The sequence below is a fragment of the Lissotriton helveticus genome, chromosome 7 (genome assembly GCF_964261635.1).
Source record: "Lissotriton helveticus chromosome 7, aLisHel1.1, whole genome shotgun sequence".
NCBI lineage: Eukaryota > Metazoa > Chordata > Amphibia > Caudata > Salamandridae > Lissotriton > Lissotriton helveticus.
In genome coordinates this window covers 1331087765-1331104537 of record NC_136068.1, presented here as the reverse complement: position 1 = coordinate 1331104537, position 16773 = coordinate 1331087765, and the positions used below count along the sequence as shown (strand labels likewise).

The 16773-nt window shown below is 49.9% G+C and overlaps 1 protein-coding gene across 3 annotated transcripts in view; it reads left to right on the top strand.

Annotated features, from left to right (window-relative positions):
- Positions 1-1363, top strand: part of LOC144767395 (uncharacterized) — a 442933-nt gene extending 441570 nt beyond the window's left edge. For all 3 annotated transcript variants that reach the window (XM_078650843.1, XM_078650841.1, XM_078650842.1), the window contains one exon: positions 479-1363. In XM_078650843.1, the coding sequence (XP_078506969.1) occupies position 479 (1 nt within the window). In that variant the 3' untranslated portion in view covers positions 480-1363. The remainder of the gene's footprint in view (positions 1-478) is intronic.
- Positions 1364-16773: the final 15410 nt, after the last annotated feature.

The following is a 16773-nucleotide window of genomic DNA, read 5'->3' as shown; positions in this document are numbered from 1 at the left end:
TATATAGTGCATGGCTAGACCCGTAGGTATCAGAGCACTTTACACTGGGCTACTCAATGTTACAGAGAATGAAAACAAATACACATGGTGCAAGGGTGCCTGCGCCGGCGCATGACTGCTGTTTGTGCATCAGCGAAGGGGATAGCACAGGAATGTGACATTATTGTAAATATGTCGCATTCCTGTGCTTTGGAAGAGCTGCAGCGTGGCGCAGCCAAAGCGCTTGCGTTGCTGCTCTGCGGCACTTCTTTGTAGATCTGCCCCTAGGTGTTTTGTGGGTGTGCTTGAAAGTCACATTATCAAACATGATAAAATATAAACACATCTGTTATTTGTTCAATATAATTTTCACTGCTTTGGCAAAATGGGTGCCATTACATTTAGATTGCTAAGTAGAACTGTTTTCTGTGCTGTCTTCAAAGGCAGGATATCTCTTGATTTTCTTTTCATGACACCGGATTCTATTTTTTTTCTTCAGATCACGAGGTGGCCAGTGCTGTGTCCGACCAGACAATGTGTCTCTCCAGTCATTCCTCAAAAAAGCAGGAAAAAGAGATGGCATTCTATGGGGCAGAAAAAGAGAGTGTCTATGCAGACGATAACGATAACTTTTGTCATTGCCGTAGTGGCCAATTTATGCTATACGAATCTAATGTTGAGTTCATGCATGTGTCCGTGGACTTACATCCCAGATCGCCACTCTTCTATAGCCTCTTCTTTTTTCTTATTTGTTATCTAGCTTTCATCGGGTTTTTCTCTTTTTATCATGTATCCAGATAGAAGAGATAAAGGTCCTGGTGTTGACAACAAGAGGACATCCTACTCAGCATTAGAAGTTAAAAAGAGGAATATTTGTCCTTCTAATAGAAGGGTTATGATGAGTATTTTTACTCCAAATATATACAGAACACCTAAACTATTGTTAATAGAGATTGTCGCTGATGTCTGCAGGAAATAAAGTGAACAAAACAGGCATTAAATAAGTTTTGGACCAAAGTTCTAAACGATAATAATAGTACACTGCAATCCTGCACACCTGTCATCTTTGACATGGCACAAGGTGTTTTCATATTTTCTTTTTTGATTGCATACAAATTTTTAAAGTAATGTGGGCTGATGGTGGTGTATTTTTAGTGAGTAGAAAATGTCAGTGACCTCCAGAAACTATTTTTTAAGAATACTGAGACGAAGGAAAGTTAGGAATATTATAGCTGACTTCAAATTTTTTATTATGTTTCAGGGTTTATGTTGATTGACTAACCATTTATAGTTTCTGTATGTCAGGTTCCCATCTTAACAGTTTAAGTGTATGGTGTTTTGTGTGCTAATGAATGAATCAATAAATGGTGCAATTTGAAATACATTTTTGTTTATGGTTCAAATGTTTTTTTGCACAACAAAGCTTACAGTAGATGACCTGTGGAGACCGCACAGCTTATAAAATTGGGTCCATATTACGAAAATGCAACAGTATTTCAACCCCAACAACCCCCACTCACCTCACCCACCCCCACCCCCTAGGATGCTCATATCAAATCACAGACGTCGAGTTGAAGGTAGTAAAAGCAAGTGGGATTACAAGGGAGAAGTCTTGACCTGTGATGTGGGCTTTGGATGAGTCAATCAAAGCAAACGTAAACATTGAGGGTACGTCAGTTCCATACATTCCTAGGAGATGAATGGTATGTAAGGCTGCTTTAAATCTCGGTAAGAGGCCCCTTCCATAGTTACTGATAATGTAAGTGTTTCCTTTGCTAAGAAATGCCAAATGTGATGTAACCATTCTAGACGTGTCATCAGTCTCTCAGTCCCCCAATGTGCCAAAATTGTCTGGTGTGCTGCCCCCAGCGCCAAGCCTATTGTCGGCCTCTGCGACCCTTAAGTGTAAATGTAAGTGTATGTGGCAATCTAAAGACGGTGTATGCCGGAAAACAGGGTAGTTGAGTGTTAAAATATGTATCAGTGTCATTCAAGAGCTCTTCCCAGAATGGAGCTCGCACAGAGCATTCCCACAGAATGTGTAGAAGGATCCCAGGGGAGCCACATCGCCTCTAGCACTCTGCATTAAGAGTTGGGTCCCCTCTATTCAGACGAACAGGAGTCAGATACCTGTAGGAAACGATGTTATTGGCAGTTTCTATGCCTATAATATATGTCCTGCCATTCTTTGGGGAACAACTGCCAGCCCTGGTCTCCCTCCCAGCAGACGTGCACCAGAGTCTTCAGGCCAGATGCATCGGGAGGAGTATACAATACAATTCTGGAATGTTTAGTAATGAGCCACTTTTCAAAAGTTGTTAAATGCCTCGGAGCTGCATCCCAAACAGAGGGGTGCATTGACCAGTGTCTAATCTGCACATAGTTAAATCCCTCACTCTCAGGGATAATAAAATCCTCCCAGAACCTGTTAAAGGGTATGAGTTCTTCCTTGTCGAAAAAGTGCCCAATAGAGCTGCAACAAGACTACTACCACGCCTGAAAGAAGACATGATCAGGTCCCTGGGGGTAAGTCTGGATTTCCTCAGGGGGGGGCGGAGCTTGCTGGAGACCGAGAAGTCTTGAGCTTCGCAATACCGGGCATTTAACCTACATTTATCCAGCAGTTCGCCACTACTAAATAGCTGATTATCAAGGATTTGGATGTCGGAACACGGCCGCTGCGTAATGTGCTGTTCCTGAACTCCCCCGCCCCGGTGCTCACCGAGATACGGCCGTGCCTCACTGGCGATCCCCCAGGCCGCTTACCTCCGGGCTCCCTTGCAGTGCAGGGCAGAGCGACGTCTGCGTGCGTGCGGCGACAGACCAACAACAGAGACCACAGTCCTGTCAAGTATCACGCAACAGCCGTGACTCTAACGCATTTCAGTGTGGTGATCCGCATCACCGCACTGAAATGTATTGTCACGCATTTTAATGCCTGCCACTCACTGTCTCAATCAGCTACGACTGTGACAACCTGTGCGCCGGCAGCGGGCTCTTCAGCTCCCCACTGCTATTTAGTGCATCATTTAAATATTTTTTAGCCCTGCTGGCTTCATTCATTGAAACGCCCGCCCCGGCGTAGATGTCACGGCACGTCACTGACTCACTGCCCAATAGTACGGAGACCCGTGTAGCGGACGCATTCTAGTTGATGCACGCCACGTAGGCGTGACGTGCGTCGGCCATGTTGGCAAGCAGCGCGCGCAGCTTCATTGCGCGCGGAGAACAAGCACTGTTCGGAAGCGCCGGCCGGCGCTCCTCAGCATTCCTTATATATTTAAGAAATAAAGTACTTTTCACACCAGTACAGCATTGTGCAATTTATTATATGCACCAACATTACAGTGGCGATGAGGACGGGAGGATCCAACTAGCATTCAGTAAGAAAAAAAAAAATCGAACCCTCCACCACGTGGGCAGCAGCATATCAGGCAACCCCCTGACCACTGGGACACAGCGCAGAACGCGCTACCAGGCCAGAGAGGGGAGAGCACAAGGGGGCAAGGCTGAGCCCACCGAGAACGACAGGCTGAGGAGCGTGGCAGTGCCACAACAACCGGAGGGGACGGCGCAGTGGCCAGAGAGGCAGCACCGCTACCCACAGAAGACAAATCACCGCAAATACCTTCCCATCGCACCGTGGAAGGTAGGAACAGCGCTGGCTACCAAAGGGGAGGAAGAGGGGACCAGATCTAGGAGTCCCCAGGAGGACGCCCATACAGAAGTGAAGGACAGTGCCCCAGGGAGCCCCACCAGCAAAGCGACAGAGGTCAAGGAGGTGAGGATGAGCACACCGGCAGGCTATGCAATTGCGCCGGTGCAGTTCCTACCGAAACCTGGCGAACCCCTGATGAAGTGGGAGGATTGGAAGGAATATATCGATAATTTCATAGGGGTCCTAGAGGACGAAAATGAAGAGAAGTTCACCCCCCAAAGAAAGAAACGTATCCTGCTGCTGAACCTGGGACCGGAGGGTCTCAGGATTTACAAGAGCCTGGTGCCCAAGAAGAGGGAGGACACTGATACGGACGTCTATGCCCACGCAGTAGAAGACCTGGATGAGAGGTACCGCCCCACCATATGTGTGTCTGTGGATAGGTTCAACTTCCAGCAAAGGAAACAACGGGCGGGAGAAACCATAGAGGAATATGTAGGGGCCTTGAGGAAACTAGCGGCCCCGTGTAAATACGCACTGTGGGAGGATGAATTCATAAAAGACCAGATCGTGATGCACACGACGAGCACACAGGTCCAAGACAAGTTGTGGGCGAGCGGCGACACCACGCTCAAAGAAGTAATGGTCATCGTAAAAAGGGCGGAGCTTGCTAGGAGGTGTGCTGCAGCAACCAAGAAAGAAGTGGTCACCCCACCAATGGTGAACAGGATACAAGAGGGAGACCACCGTAAGGACCAAAGAGGAAAAGACCCAGCAGCCAAAGGAACCAGCAGATGGCAAGGGAAACAAACAGGGAGTGACAGCAAGAAATCGTGCTACAGATGCGGCAGTTGGTCCCACGATGCACGTGACAGAAGATGTCCCGCATTCCGAGCCAAGTGCCTACACTGTGGGATCCTGGGCCACTACGAAAAGGTGTGTAGGAAGAAACATTCTAGGGAAACAGTGAAATGCGTCGAGCAAGGTGAAGAAGATCTGGAAGAGGTTGCAGAGGAAGAGGTGGTCACCGTCCTGTGCATATATGACCAGGTAATGAGCATAGAAGGGAGGAAATCCACAAAACCCATTCTGGACATGTCAATGGGAGGAATCACCATCACCGTGGTGGCGGACACAGGATCCCCCTTCACCATCATCCAACAGGCAGTATGGGAAGACACATTCAGACCCAAGTTGGGACCGGAGTTGGAAAAGCTAGACATCCGACCAGTCACTTACAATGGCGACCGCATTCCAATGTTGCGGTTCCGCCGCCTACTGTTCGAATTCAGGGGCCGGTCAGCATGGTGCAAGCTGTACATTGCAGAAAAAGGACCCTCGGTCCTGGGATGGCTAGACCAGGGGGACCTAGGAATAAAACTGGGTCCAGGAGGAAAAGAGCAAATATTACTCACAGAGCAAGAAGAATGGCCGGACATGAACAAATGGAAGGAGAACTACCCGAAAGTATTTGGTGGCACAGTGGGACGGATGGAAAACTTCCAACACAGGATTGTGCTCAAGGAAGGGGCCATTCCGGTAGCCCACAAGGTGAGGAATGTGCCGATTGCGGTGAGAGAAGCAGTCCAAACTGAACTCCAGGAGCTGGAAAGGAAAGGAATAATAGAGCCGATAACCTGTGCAGAATGGTTGGCGCCCCTGGTGGTCGTAATGAAGCCAAATGGGAAGGTCCGGCTCTGCGTGGATCTGAGAGAACTGAATAAGAATATTGTTGTGGAGAAATTTCCCCTCCCCAGAATCGAGGAAATGTTGACCAAGACCAGGGGGGTGCAGTGGTACTCCACTATTGACTTGACCTCGGCCTATCACCAAATTGCACTTCACCCGGACAGCAAACGGCTCACATCCTTCATCACCCCGTTTGGATGTTACCAATTTTGTCGGATGCCTTTCGGGCTGGCCTCAGCAGCCGCTGTCTTCCAGAAAATGATGCACCAACTGTTCAGAGACTGCAAGGATGTCCAGTATTTCCAGGATGACATCTTGGTGATGGGGCGAGACCAGCAGGATCACGATCAGAAGCTGGGAAAGGTGTTGAAAACGCTAGAGAACAAAGGCCTCACGGCGGAGTGGTCGAAGTGTCGGTTGGGACTGCAGTCGGTAACGTACCTAGGTCACGAGATCGGACGACAGGGCGTTACCCTCAAATCGGAAAATGTCAAAGCCATCGCTGAAGCACCGCCGCCCAGGAACAAGGAAGAGGTCAGGTCGTTCCTGGGGATGGCGGAGTACTACAGCAAGTTTGTGGTACACTTCGCTTCCAAGACCCACAATTTGAGGCTGTTGACCAGAGACAGCACAGTGTTCCAGTGGACACCAGAAGCCCAAGCAGAGTTCGAATTGATCAAAAAGGATGTTACTGGAGCTGTTCCCCTCAAAGGGTACGACCCACAAGGCACCACTGTACTGACGACAGATGCCAGCGACAAAGGCCTGGGTGCTGTGCTCATGCAAGACAGAGGTAGAGGGGAAATGGAGACCATCAGCTTTGCATCCAGAGCATTGACAGATACGGAGAGCAAATACAGCGTGATTGAGAAAGAAATGCTGGCGGTCGTATGGGCCATGACGAGATTCCGGCAATTTCTGTGGGGAATACGCTTCCTACTCAGAACAGACCACAAACCGTTGGTGAAGGTGCTGACGTCGAGTGGACATGCCAGTGCCACTCCCCGGATATCCAAGATGTCTCTAAAGTTGCTCGAGTTCAGGTATGATGTCGAGTACATTCCCGGGAGCCGGAACCGAGTAGCGGATTATCTGAGCAGGGCAGCTGCCATGGAGCCAGGAGAGGAAGACCCTGTTGGCAGTGGGGATTTGGTAGCTCTAATAGAGGACCAAGAGAAACTAATCAGTCTACAAGAATGGACAGAGTCATATGAAGAGGACACCGACATAAAGGAAGTGAAGGGGTACATCGTACATGGATGGCCGGACAAAAGAAACGTGAGAGCAAGCCTCAAGCCGTACTTCGAAGTGCGGGAAGAACTGTCGATAGGAGACAGAGGGATCTTCATATACAGGGGAGATAAGGTGATTCCCCCAAGGAACCTCACCTCAAAACTGATGGATTTGCTACATGAGGGACACCTGGGCATAGGGAAACTCAAGGCACGTGCCAAACAAAATTACTGGTGGCCAGGCATGGACATAAGGGCTGAAAGGCATGTCAGAGAGTGTCCCCAATGTCAACAGGCGGACAAGACATTAAAACCATTGAGGCCAGCGATAGGAAAGTTTGATCCCCCTTCAAATCCATGGGAAGAACTATCCATAGACATTTTGGGACCGGTCCTAGATGACCAAGGCACACAGAAATACGTGTGTGTGCTCATGGATCGATATTCAAAGTGGCCAGAGTTGAGAGTAGATGAATCCATGGACACGGAGAACATCCTTAAGTTTCTGTCAGAGACTTTCACGAGGGAAGGAATACCTAAATCGATCTTGAGTGACAATGGACCCCAGTTCACGTCAGAAAAGTGGAACAAGTTCATGCAAAGAAATTGCGTCACTGTCAAACACACTGCAATCTACCATCCGGCTGGAAACGGTTTAGTGGAGAGATTTAACAGGGTAGTGATGGGAGCCATACAAGCGGCCATATCAAGTGAACAGAACTGGGAGAAGGCCCTAGAGAACATGGTATGGGCCTATAGAATAACCCCCACTGGCACGGGGTACAGTCCATTCCAAATACTGAGAGGACGTGAACCCTTTAGCCATGACAACAGAATTTGGAAGGAAAAGCTCATCACCAGTGAGTGGTCCCCTGCAGTGGTGCGGGCCAACCTGGAAAAAGCACAGACAATTTACAGCAACCACTACAACAAACGAAGGAATGTCAAAGGCACAGGTCTGGAGCAAGGAGAGTGGGTAAGAGTAAGATTGGCCACCCTGCAGAAGAAGGGAGACAGCAAGTACAGCAAGCCGTTGCAGGTGGTGGAAGTGTATGATCGGGCAGCCCTATTAAGCGACGGAAACGTGTGGTCCCAAGACCGCATGGCCAGGTGCAATAAGGTTTTGGGCTGGGAGCAACAGGGCACTGACTGGGAAGACAAGGAAAGTTCTGAGGTGGAGAAGAGTCAAGAGGCCGCTGAGCAGCAAGGAGGAGTGAGAGCTGAAACGGAAAGTGAAGAGGAAGGAGAAAACGGAAGTCAAGGAATGGAATGGGACAGGTTGGAGAGAAGCACGCATGAAGAAGGAGCTCTGAATGAAGGAACAGTAAGCAATGAGTTGCAGAGTCAAGAGACAATGGAGAACCCAGTCAGGGTCACAAGGAGCGGAAGGCAGGTGGTAAGACCTTCCAGATATCGAGATTTTGAATTGGACAATGAACTGTAAGTGACTCTTTAATGTTTGATAAAAAGGGGGAGATATGTAGCGGACGCATTCTAGTTTATGCACGTCACGTAGGCGTGACGTGCGTCAGCCATGTTGGCAAGCAGCGCGCGCAGCTTCATTGCGCGCGGAGAACAAGCACTGTTCGGAAGCGCCGGCCGGCGCTCCTCAGCATTCCTTATATATTTAAGAAATAAAGTACTTTTCACACCAGTACAGCATTGTGCAATTTATTATATGCACCAACATTACAACCCGGGCAGTGGTTACGTCGTGGCTGTGACCTCACATCCTAGTCTGGAAGGACGTGAGGTCGGATATTCAAGAAGCCGCGGAAAACCTGACTGAGTGAGTGGTGTGCTGTGTCCTCGTCCAGCGGCATTTTACTCAGTGCCTGCGCATATTTACTGGTGGAGTGGCCGGCAGAGCATCACTCCGCTTCATGGCCACCCCTGAGTCAAGGCCGGGCGCTCAGCGGGGAGCTGTGCTGCGACCGGTGGTGCGGGCCGAACTCGCACTCAGACAGCAGGAAACAAAGCGGCCGGGCCAGAGGCAGGCACCATGGCGATTGGTGAGAGAAGACTGAGCCACCCTGTGGACCGCTGCATGTCCGTTTCTCCTCCTGATTGGTTGGCCCTGGGGTAAGTGAGAGGGGCAGGTGCGGCACGGTGCAAAAAAATCAACTAACGGCCTGTTGGGCAGCTGCACCTGTTGCGTGTTTTGACTCCAGACTCAGGTCATACAGTGATTCCTAATGCAGTTGCACATCTTGTTGCTGTTAGCATGCCTGCCCTCGTACGACACAAATATTTAACTCTCCCCCCATCTACCCAGCAGACAGGAAGCCACTCGGAGATGCAGGCGGCGATGGGAGCCCCTGCCTGTTGGCCAGAGCCTCTAGTGCTTCTCCCGTGAAACGCTGATCACTGTTGATGTAAATTACGCAGTTTCTGCCTCACGGAGAAGTCCTCCCTCGAGGTCACACTGGCTTGGAGCGCCGATCGTTCCTTGCTGCACCCGAGTTTCAAATAGTTTAACAGGGTGAGAGGCAAGAGTGGACTGTAGGGGCGTCCAGCCCCATAAGTAAATATTGGGGCAGGACCGCAGATAATCTTAGTCTGAACCTGTGTAAACGGTAGTGTAAAAATGCTGAGGCACATGCTGTGACCTGCAGGGGGTGACTCTCTGCGTTACAGCTGGGCCTGGTGCACTGACAGAGCAATTAGCAGCTCACTGACAAGACGGGGCATTTACATGTATAAGGCTCACATTTTAATCGGTAACTGTGCACCTTGGTTGAAAAGACAGACAGCCACCCATCAGCGCAAGGCAGCACCAAATCCCTGCTAAACGAAGGAAGGAGAAAATGTAGGTCAGCGTGTCTTTCCCCTACTAAAAAACTCTGTAAAAAAGACAAAAAACAATGCACACCTGTCAAATTACTACCAATGTACGGGTGTCATGCAAGATTTGTTTTAAACACTAGCAAAATTTGCATCTCACCCACAGATGCACTGTCAGGCCTGCTCCTCACTGTAATTTGATAAGAAACACTTCTCTCACGGCTGTGATAGAACTCTTACATACACAGCACTATGAGTTAGCGAAACCGAACTGTCACTCCATTGTCTTTTTATTTGTAACAGCACCACTAACCACATAGCAATAGGCTGAAACAGTGCCCACACCACAGCGCCCCCACCACAGCGCCCCAGTACAGTGAGTAGGTTTGTATAGCAGTGTTGCACTTTCAGGCTTCAGTAAACGTCCTGATACATAGCTTATTTGACTCACTTCCAGGCACTACATGCTGCCTTGAATACCAGAGTTTCAAACTGGGTTGGAGTGTCTTTGCCGAGGTAGCTCAAGGGAAGCATTCAAGGAGTAAAATGTGTTTAAGGAGCACCAAAGACACTGCAAATTCTGCGCGTATCTCATGCAAACAGAGCATGACTTTCAACGCATTCCACGCAGCAACACTGCGTAATTTGAAGTATACAAACATGTTTACCCTGGAGTGCATTGCTACCACGCATAAAGCTGACGTTATCAGGTATTTTGTTAGGTTTTCATTGCACATCTTAAGAGTAGCGGCAGTTGTTTCTTGTTGTTGTGTAGGCGGACACTTTCTGTCCAATGTTCTATATTTTCTGCTAAATCCTGCATTCATTTAAGTAGTTTCTACATTGTCTTGTGAGGTTTATGCTGCTATGGAGACCTGCAGACGGGTTGGTGAGTGTAATCGTAATCGTAATCAAACGCTCTTGAATAGCGCCTTATCACCGTAAGGTCTCAAGGCGCTTGCTTTGGGAACCCGTCCTGGTCTTTCCCTGCGAGATTACCCCTACTGGGCATCCCCAAGGTGAAGATCAGGCATCCCACCGCGGGGGGGCCGTAGTGGAGATTAAGCAAGCTATTGCCCAGAGTTGCAGAGTGTGACACCGTAGGCACCGAGGCGAGAATTATCGAGTCCGTGGACATTATGAGCTCAAGACCCTGCCGCGTCGGGAATTGAACCCTGGTCTGACCTCTGCATCAGGGTCTGCCTCCTCTAACCGGTGAGCCACACATCAGGGCCTGCCTGTTGCTGCGGCTCCAGCTTGCCAGGCTCACAAAAGCAGTAATTGCCTGAGTCTGGGTGACAGTAAAATCTCCCAGTTGCACTTGCTATGCTATAAAATGTGCTTTTTAGGCTAGCGAGCAGTCTTGAATGATCATATCAATGAAATCATCTTCTGAGCGGCTGCAGTGCCTGCCTGCCCTCTGTTACTGAGAACTGTAGTCATGCAGTCTGCCTCCAATGAGTGCACTGCCATTTATGGTGCATTGTAGCAGTTTTTAGACCGTGTTAGAGTTTCTAGTTGCCCAAATGGGTATAATTTCTGATATTTATATGTTTCCCCGCGTCTTCATTCCTTGATTTTGCTAGCGAGAAAGTGTCACTCATAGTCGTTGAAATGTCACTCATAATTTCCCTGAAATTATGAAAATGTCACACATAGCAATCTGAAACCTTGGCAGCTATGAGACCGGCTCCCTGGGCTTTGAGCTCCGACACCCACAGAGACGTAAACAGCACCGCCGGAGCATCGGCGGCACAGGAGAGCGTGGTGGAAATCGAGCTACTGGTGGCCTGACTGGTCTGTCGCAGGTTCACTGAGGGAGGCCATAACAGAAGAACCGCTGAGCGGCTTTCCCCTGAGCCCGTCCACAGCGTGGGGTGGAGGGAAGTCTGCGAGCGAGCTGCGACAGACTGCTGCTGCGACCGTCTCCCCGGACTCGGGGCCTGAAATCGACTGAGACCGACTGCATATAGCAATGTCCTTGGCAAGAGCTTAGGAGCGCTCAGGGCTGGGATGAGAGACGAGTAGAGCCACTGTAGCGCCCATCTGACTGGCGCTGGGGATAGCGAGGTGGCCCACAATACAAGACTGGGCACCACTGATGTAGATCGTCACGGGAGCCCCATGGGACCACACCCGGTGAGATCACCCGCTGAGAGGCACTGATACAGAGGAGACAGGAGCTGGAAGTTGTGGACTGTAGCGGTCCTCCGTGGCGGCGGGGAGCCGCCATTTTGTGCACAGGCGACCACTCAGTGTTCGGAAAGAGGGCAGCAGGATGGGGCCTAGATCCCACATCACCCTTCACGGAGAAAAACGGGTGGTGTGGTGCAGAATAGTAATCCCAGCAGGGAAGGGCGGCAGGCTTGGCCAGTCCCCCGGGGGCGTACAGATGCAGCATTGGCATGGTCCTATTGCGGAGGCACAATATTGAGACGTCTCCCTAGAGTGCAACCATGGCCGAATAAACCCACAGGAAAGTCACTAACACGTTCAACCTTGAAGAGTCATAACTGTCTTGAGGAATATGACTGGAGGGATGCTTTGGGGGCAAGTGCTTGTGAGGAATCCGTGGGCAAGACGACACTAGAGACAGTGCAGTAGGACGGTCACCGGCGGTGCTGGGATCTTGGGGGCCGGCGGACATCTAAGCAGCAACACACTTAGCACCTCATTTTGGATGCAAGGCAACTCACTGGCGCAGCAGGCGCTCCTTCTTGATACAAGACTGCGACGAAATAAACAGCCACAGAAGTGGCGGACCTCAACTTAGACCGCTATTGATTCGCCCTCTGCGGGAACATTGCAGTTCATGCACCTGGAGAAAGTCATGGGAAGGATGGACAGGACGCAATCCAAGCTTACGTTTGCGCAAAAACGCTCTAAGTCGCAGGACACCACGACAGAAGAGGCCACTAGGACTTGTGCTCCTATGGAGGACAAACCGGATATCCAGAGCATGCTGCTGTCAATGGAAAAAGGTCTACAAAGCAGCATCACCTCACTGGGCAAAAAAATCGACGCTCTTTCATATTGGATGGACAGAATGGGAGAACGGCTAGATAAACACGCTGAGAGGCTGTCTGAACGAAGCACACTAGACACTGACCATAAACAGCTTGGGAGGGTCATACGAGTATTGCAAGATAAAGCAGAGGATTTGAAGGCCGCTCGAGACGCTGCAACCTTCGAATCATGGGACTACCGGATACGACGCAAACAGGAAAAATGGAACAATTGATGGAGAAGCTGTTGGTGAGTCTACTGGGGCAAAGGTCTTCTCTAACATGTTTGTGGTGGAGAGAGCGCACCGTTCCTTAGGGCCCCGACTGGTGCCAGGAGCACCGCCACACCCGATTATAGCGAAACTGTTAAATTACCAAGACAGTGATGCTGCTTTGCAGACGGTGAGGTACAAGCAAGAGTTGACATATGAGGGATCATCTATATCACTTTACCCGGATTTTAGCGCAGGAGTGCAGGAGGCACGGAGACAATTTGCACCCATGAAAAAGCAGTTGCGTGACCTGGGCCTGGACTACGCCATGCTGTACCTGGCTAAACTCCGGGTGAACAAGCAGAGGCGCTCCCACATTTTTACTGATCCGAAGGCTCTACAGAAGGCTGTGAGAGACTGGTCCAAAGAACAGAGACGGAGCCCGGAACGACCGCTCCTGGACAAGGCGGCCTGCTGGAGGAGCAGGACTGAGACTCATTCATTCGCACTGTGCTGATAAGTATCATAGAGACGAGTGGGCGGGGGTAGAGGGCGCAGGATACTGTGTCGTTATTGTACATGTTGGAGAAGGCAGACTGTAACCAGTGGCCCTTATTATCTATGTAATCACACTGGATGTGCTTGCTGAGGTTTAGTGAACTGCGTTAGAGGATAACTCAGGGATTCTATCTTAGCTGCAGCGCAGATCTCGGGTAGAAATTTTTGTTGTAAGTCACTGGTAAGGAAGTTAGGTATGACAGCGGCATGGGGCTTCACCACAGATTGCCTCGGAATGCCTATATTGTGAGCTGCAGGCGCCATAAATCGGTGTGCGGTGGCCGGTACGAGAGAATGCCTGTGTTTGGCAGATAAGAGCATACAGAGCGACCTCTGCCTACGAGTGTAAACACCTCTACAGTTAACTAAGTTTGGGGGGGAGGTGGGGAGTGGGGGGGAACCTACAAGGGATGTTGCGCGAACGACTTGGGGGTGGTCTGCTGTGGGAGGGAGAGGGTTGGGCTGGGTAGGGGTAAAGTTGTTTTTGATGTTAGAGATGTCAACTAAGCTGTTGTACGACGCACATTACACAGGTACACTGCACACAACAGGACATGTAGTGACGCTTAAGAGACAGGTTGACCACGACTAGTAGAACTATTACCCCAAGAGAGATTGATTCCCTTAGAGCACTGTCGTGGAACGTCAGGGGCCTCAATGACCACCGTAAGCTCCGTAAGGTGCTGAGCTACCTAAACAGACATGATATTGATGTTGCTTAACTACAAGAGACTCACCTCCCATTACATAGCCCAATGATGCGCAACAGGGGAATATTGGGAAATAAGAATGCCTCGGGCTTCTCAACTCACGCTAGAGGGGTAATGACATGGGTCAATCCCAGATCCGACTACACGATACAACAGGTAACGGCGGACACGGAGGGACGGTTCGTGATCTCCAAATTACAGGGCAGAGGATTAGAATTGCTTATGGTGAATATATATGGTCCAAACTTTGACTGCCCGGAGTTCTTTGCAACTATGGCTAACACGATAGGAGGAGATGGGAGGACAGAAATACTTTGGGGTGGCGATTTCAACCTGGATAGAAACCCTGAGATAAATAGATCGTGGGGTCCGTTGAGAAGGCCGGTAGTGGCGGCCAGGGCTATTGAAAGTGTCATGATTAGCAAGGATCTCATGGATGTATGGAGGGAGATGCACCCACATGATGGTGGCTTCACACATTACTCTGCATACCATAACCTACATAAACGTATAGATTATTGTCTGGCATCGCCGTCCCTCGTGTTTGGGATTCACGCTTGTCAGGTCTTGCCACGCACTTTGTCCAATCATTCACAGCTTTTTCAGTTTTTGTCCACGCCTAAGAAAACAATACCACCATTTACGTGGCGATTTCCCCCTTATTCGCTTCTGGACCCGGTCTTCAAAGAAGAGATGGCAGAAGCTATTGATACATACTTTGCTACTAATATTGGCTTGGTGGATAGTTTCCAGACGGTGTGGGAAGCTTTCAAAGTGTTCATTCAGGGGGTGGCCATGACTAAACATTCGGGGGTGCTCTGCTCCATACGACAGAGGTTATCAACCTTGGAACGGGAACGATGGGATCTGGAGTCACGTCGGTTGGCTGGGAATGGCGAGGAGGTTGCAGACGCTATGAAGGGCTTATTAGCAGAGTATCAGGAAGCGGCGGATAGTGAAACACATGGGAAAATATGCCACGGCGCGTACATACAGAGAAGGTGACAGGCCGGGATCTGTGCTAGCTAACATGCTAAAAGCCAGACGCAGTAAAACTTTGATAACTGCAATCCGATCGGATGAGGGCGAACTACTTACGGAAGAAAGGGATATTGCACACAGGTTCAAACAATACTATTCGGAGCTGTACGCTTCCCACTTGTCGAACATGAATGAGGAAATCTTAGATTACCTGAAGCACTTTAAGTTGCCCTTCCTCTCTGATACACATAGAGAGTTCCTCATGCATCCAATCGAAAGAGATGAGATCACGGAGGCACTGGGGGGGATGCGGTCGGCCAGCGCCCCCGGAACTGACGGTCTTACAGTCGGCTTCTACAAGGCCTTTATTGAAATACTGCTCCCCATATCTCAACGTTATTCGACGCCCTATGCGTGACAGGTGCGATGCCACAAACCATGAGAGAAGCGATACTAGTGGCTATCCCCAAGCCGGGTAAGCCACCGGAGGAGTGCGTCTCTTATCCGCCGTTGTCTCTGCTGAATGTAGACACCAAGCTGTTCGCCAAGGTTCTTGCCAACCGTCTGGCCCTGTTAGCCCCAGAACTGGCTGCACCGGAACAGGCAGGGTTTATCCCGGACAGGAACCTCACTTGCAACTTGCGGACGGTATTTGGCACTATGCAGCATGTCTGACGAGACACGAAGGCCATTGTGATATTCTTGGATATGGAGAAGGCTTTCAACTCTGTGGGGTGGCCTTTTATGCAGAAAGCGCTGACCAGAATGGAACTAGGCCCCATCTTTTTGCAATTGATTGGAGTGTTGTACAATGCCCTTCTGCCCGCATTCGGCTGGGGAATCTGGTCATGGGAGCCATCCCTGTCTCCAGGGGAACCTGGCATGGATGCTCCTTGTCACTGACGCTGTATGCCTTAGTTGCTGAACCTCTGGCATGTGCGCTACGTGAATGCCACGGCCATAGAGGTGTTCAATTCCCAAACTATAGCATCGTAGTTTCTACATATGCGGACAGCACATTGCTATATGTGAGGAACCCAGAAAGTAACCTGTCCCCGGTCCTCAGAGAGGTGGTGCACTTTGGAGCAATATCGAGGTTAAGGGTTAATTGGTCAAAATCTATAGCCTTTCCGCTAACCCCGGCCACTACGCAGTTCGAGATGAAATATTCCCTGCAATTGACAGATGACTCGGTATGATACCTGGGCATCAGGTTACATACAGTCTCAGAAATTGTGTTCTGCAAAAACTACGGTACTGTGGTAGCTAAGCTAGAGGATGACGTCCAAACCTGGATCGGCCTGCCACTTTCCCTCATTGGTAGGGTCTCGATCATGAAGATTGTGTATTGCCTAGGTTCCTATTTCTGTTTGTAAATATCCCTATAGTACTGCCGCGTTCCTTTTTCGTTAAACTTAATAAATCATTAATACGACTGGCTTGAGCAGGCAAGCAGGCGCGAGTATAATGGCGAGTGCTTACCCTAGCCTACCACTTGGGAGGGCTTGGAGCGCCCGACTTAGAGCTACACTACAGAGCCGCACAGGGAGCGCAAGCACACAGCTGCCTCCATGGAGTGGAAGACATTCCGTACCTCCAGCTCGAGAGGCTATCCGCTGACCCCCTCCCACTATCAACTGTTATTTTGGAATCAGTAGATCGCAGAACAGGGATACTGGACTCCCTCAACGCAACAAGGCATGCATGGCATTGCCTGCTACAGCAGAAAGTGGGGGCACTATTATACTCCCAGGAAATGCCAATACACTGGATGGGCTGGCTAACCCCCTGTAAAGATGGAGGGGTCACGCGTGCATTGCAAGCATTAGCTATACATAAAGCAGGTGACATGTTCTTGGGTGATGTCACAAAGACGTGGGACGAAGACACAGCTACAGCCGAAGCCTCCACTGTCTTGCAGTGTTGCCAGTTCCACAGAGTGCGCAGGGCGCTGCATCAACAATT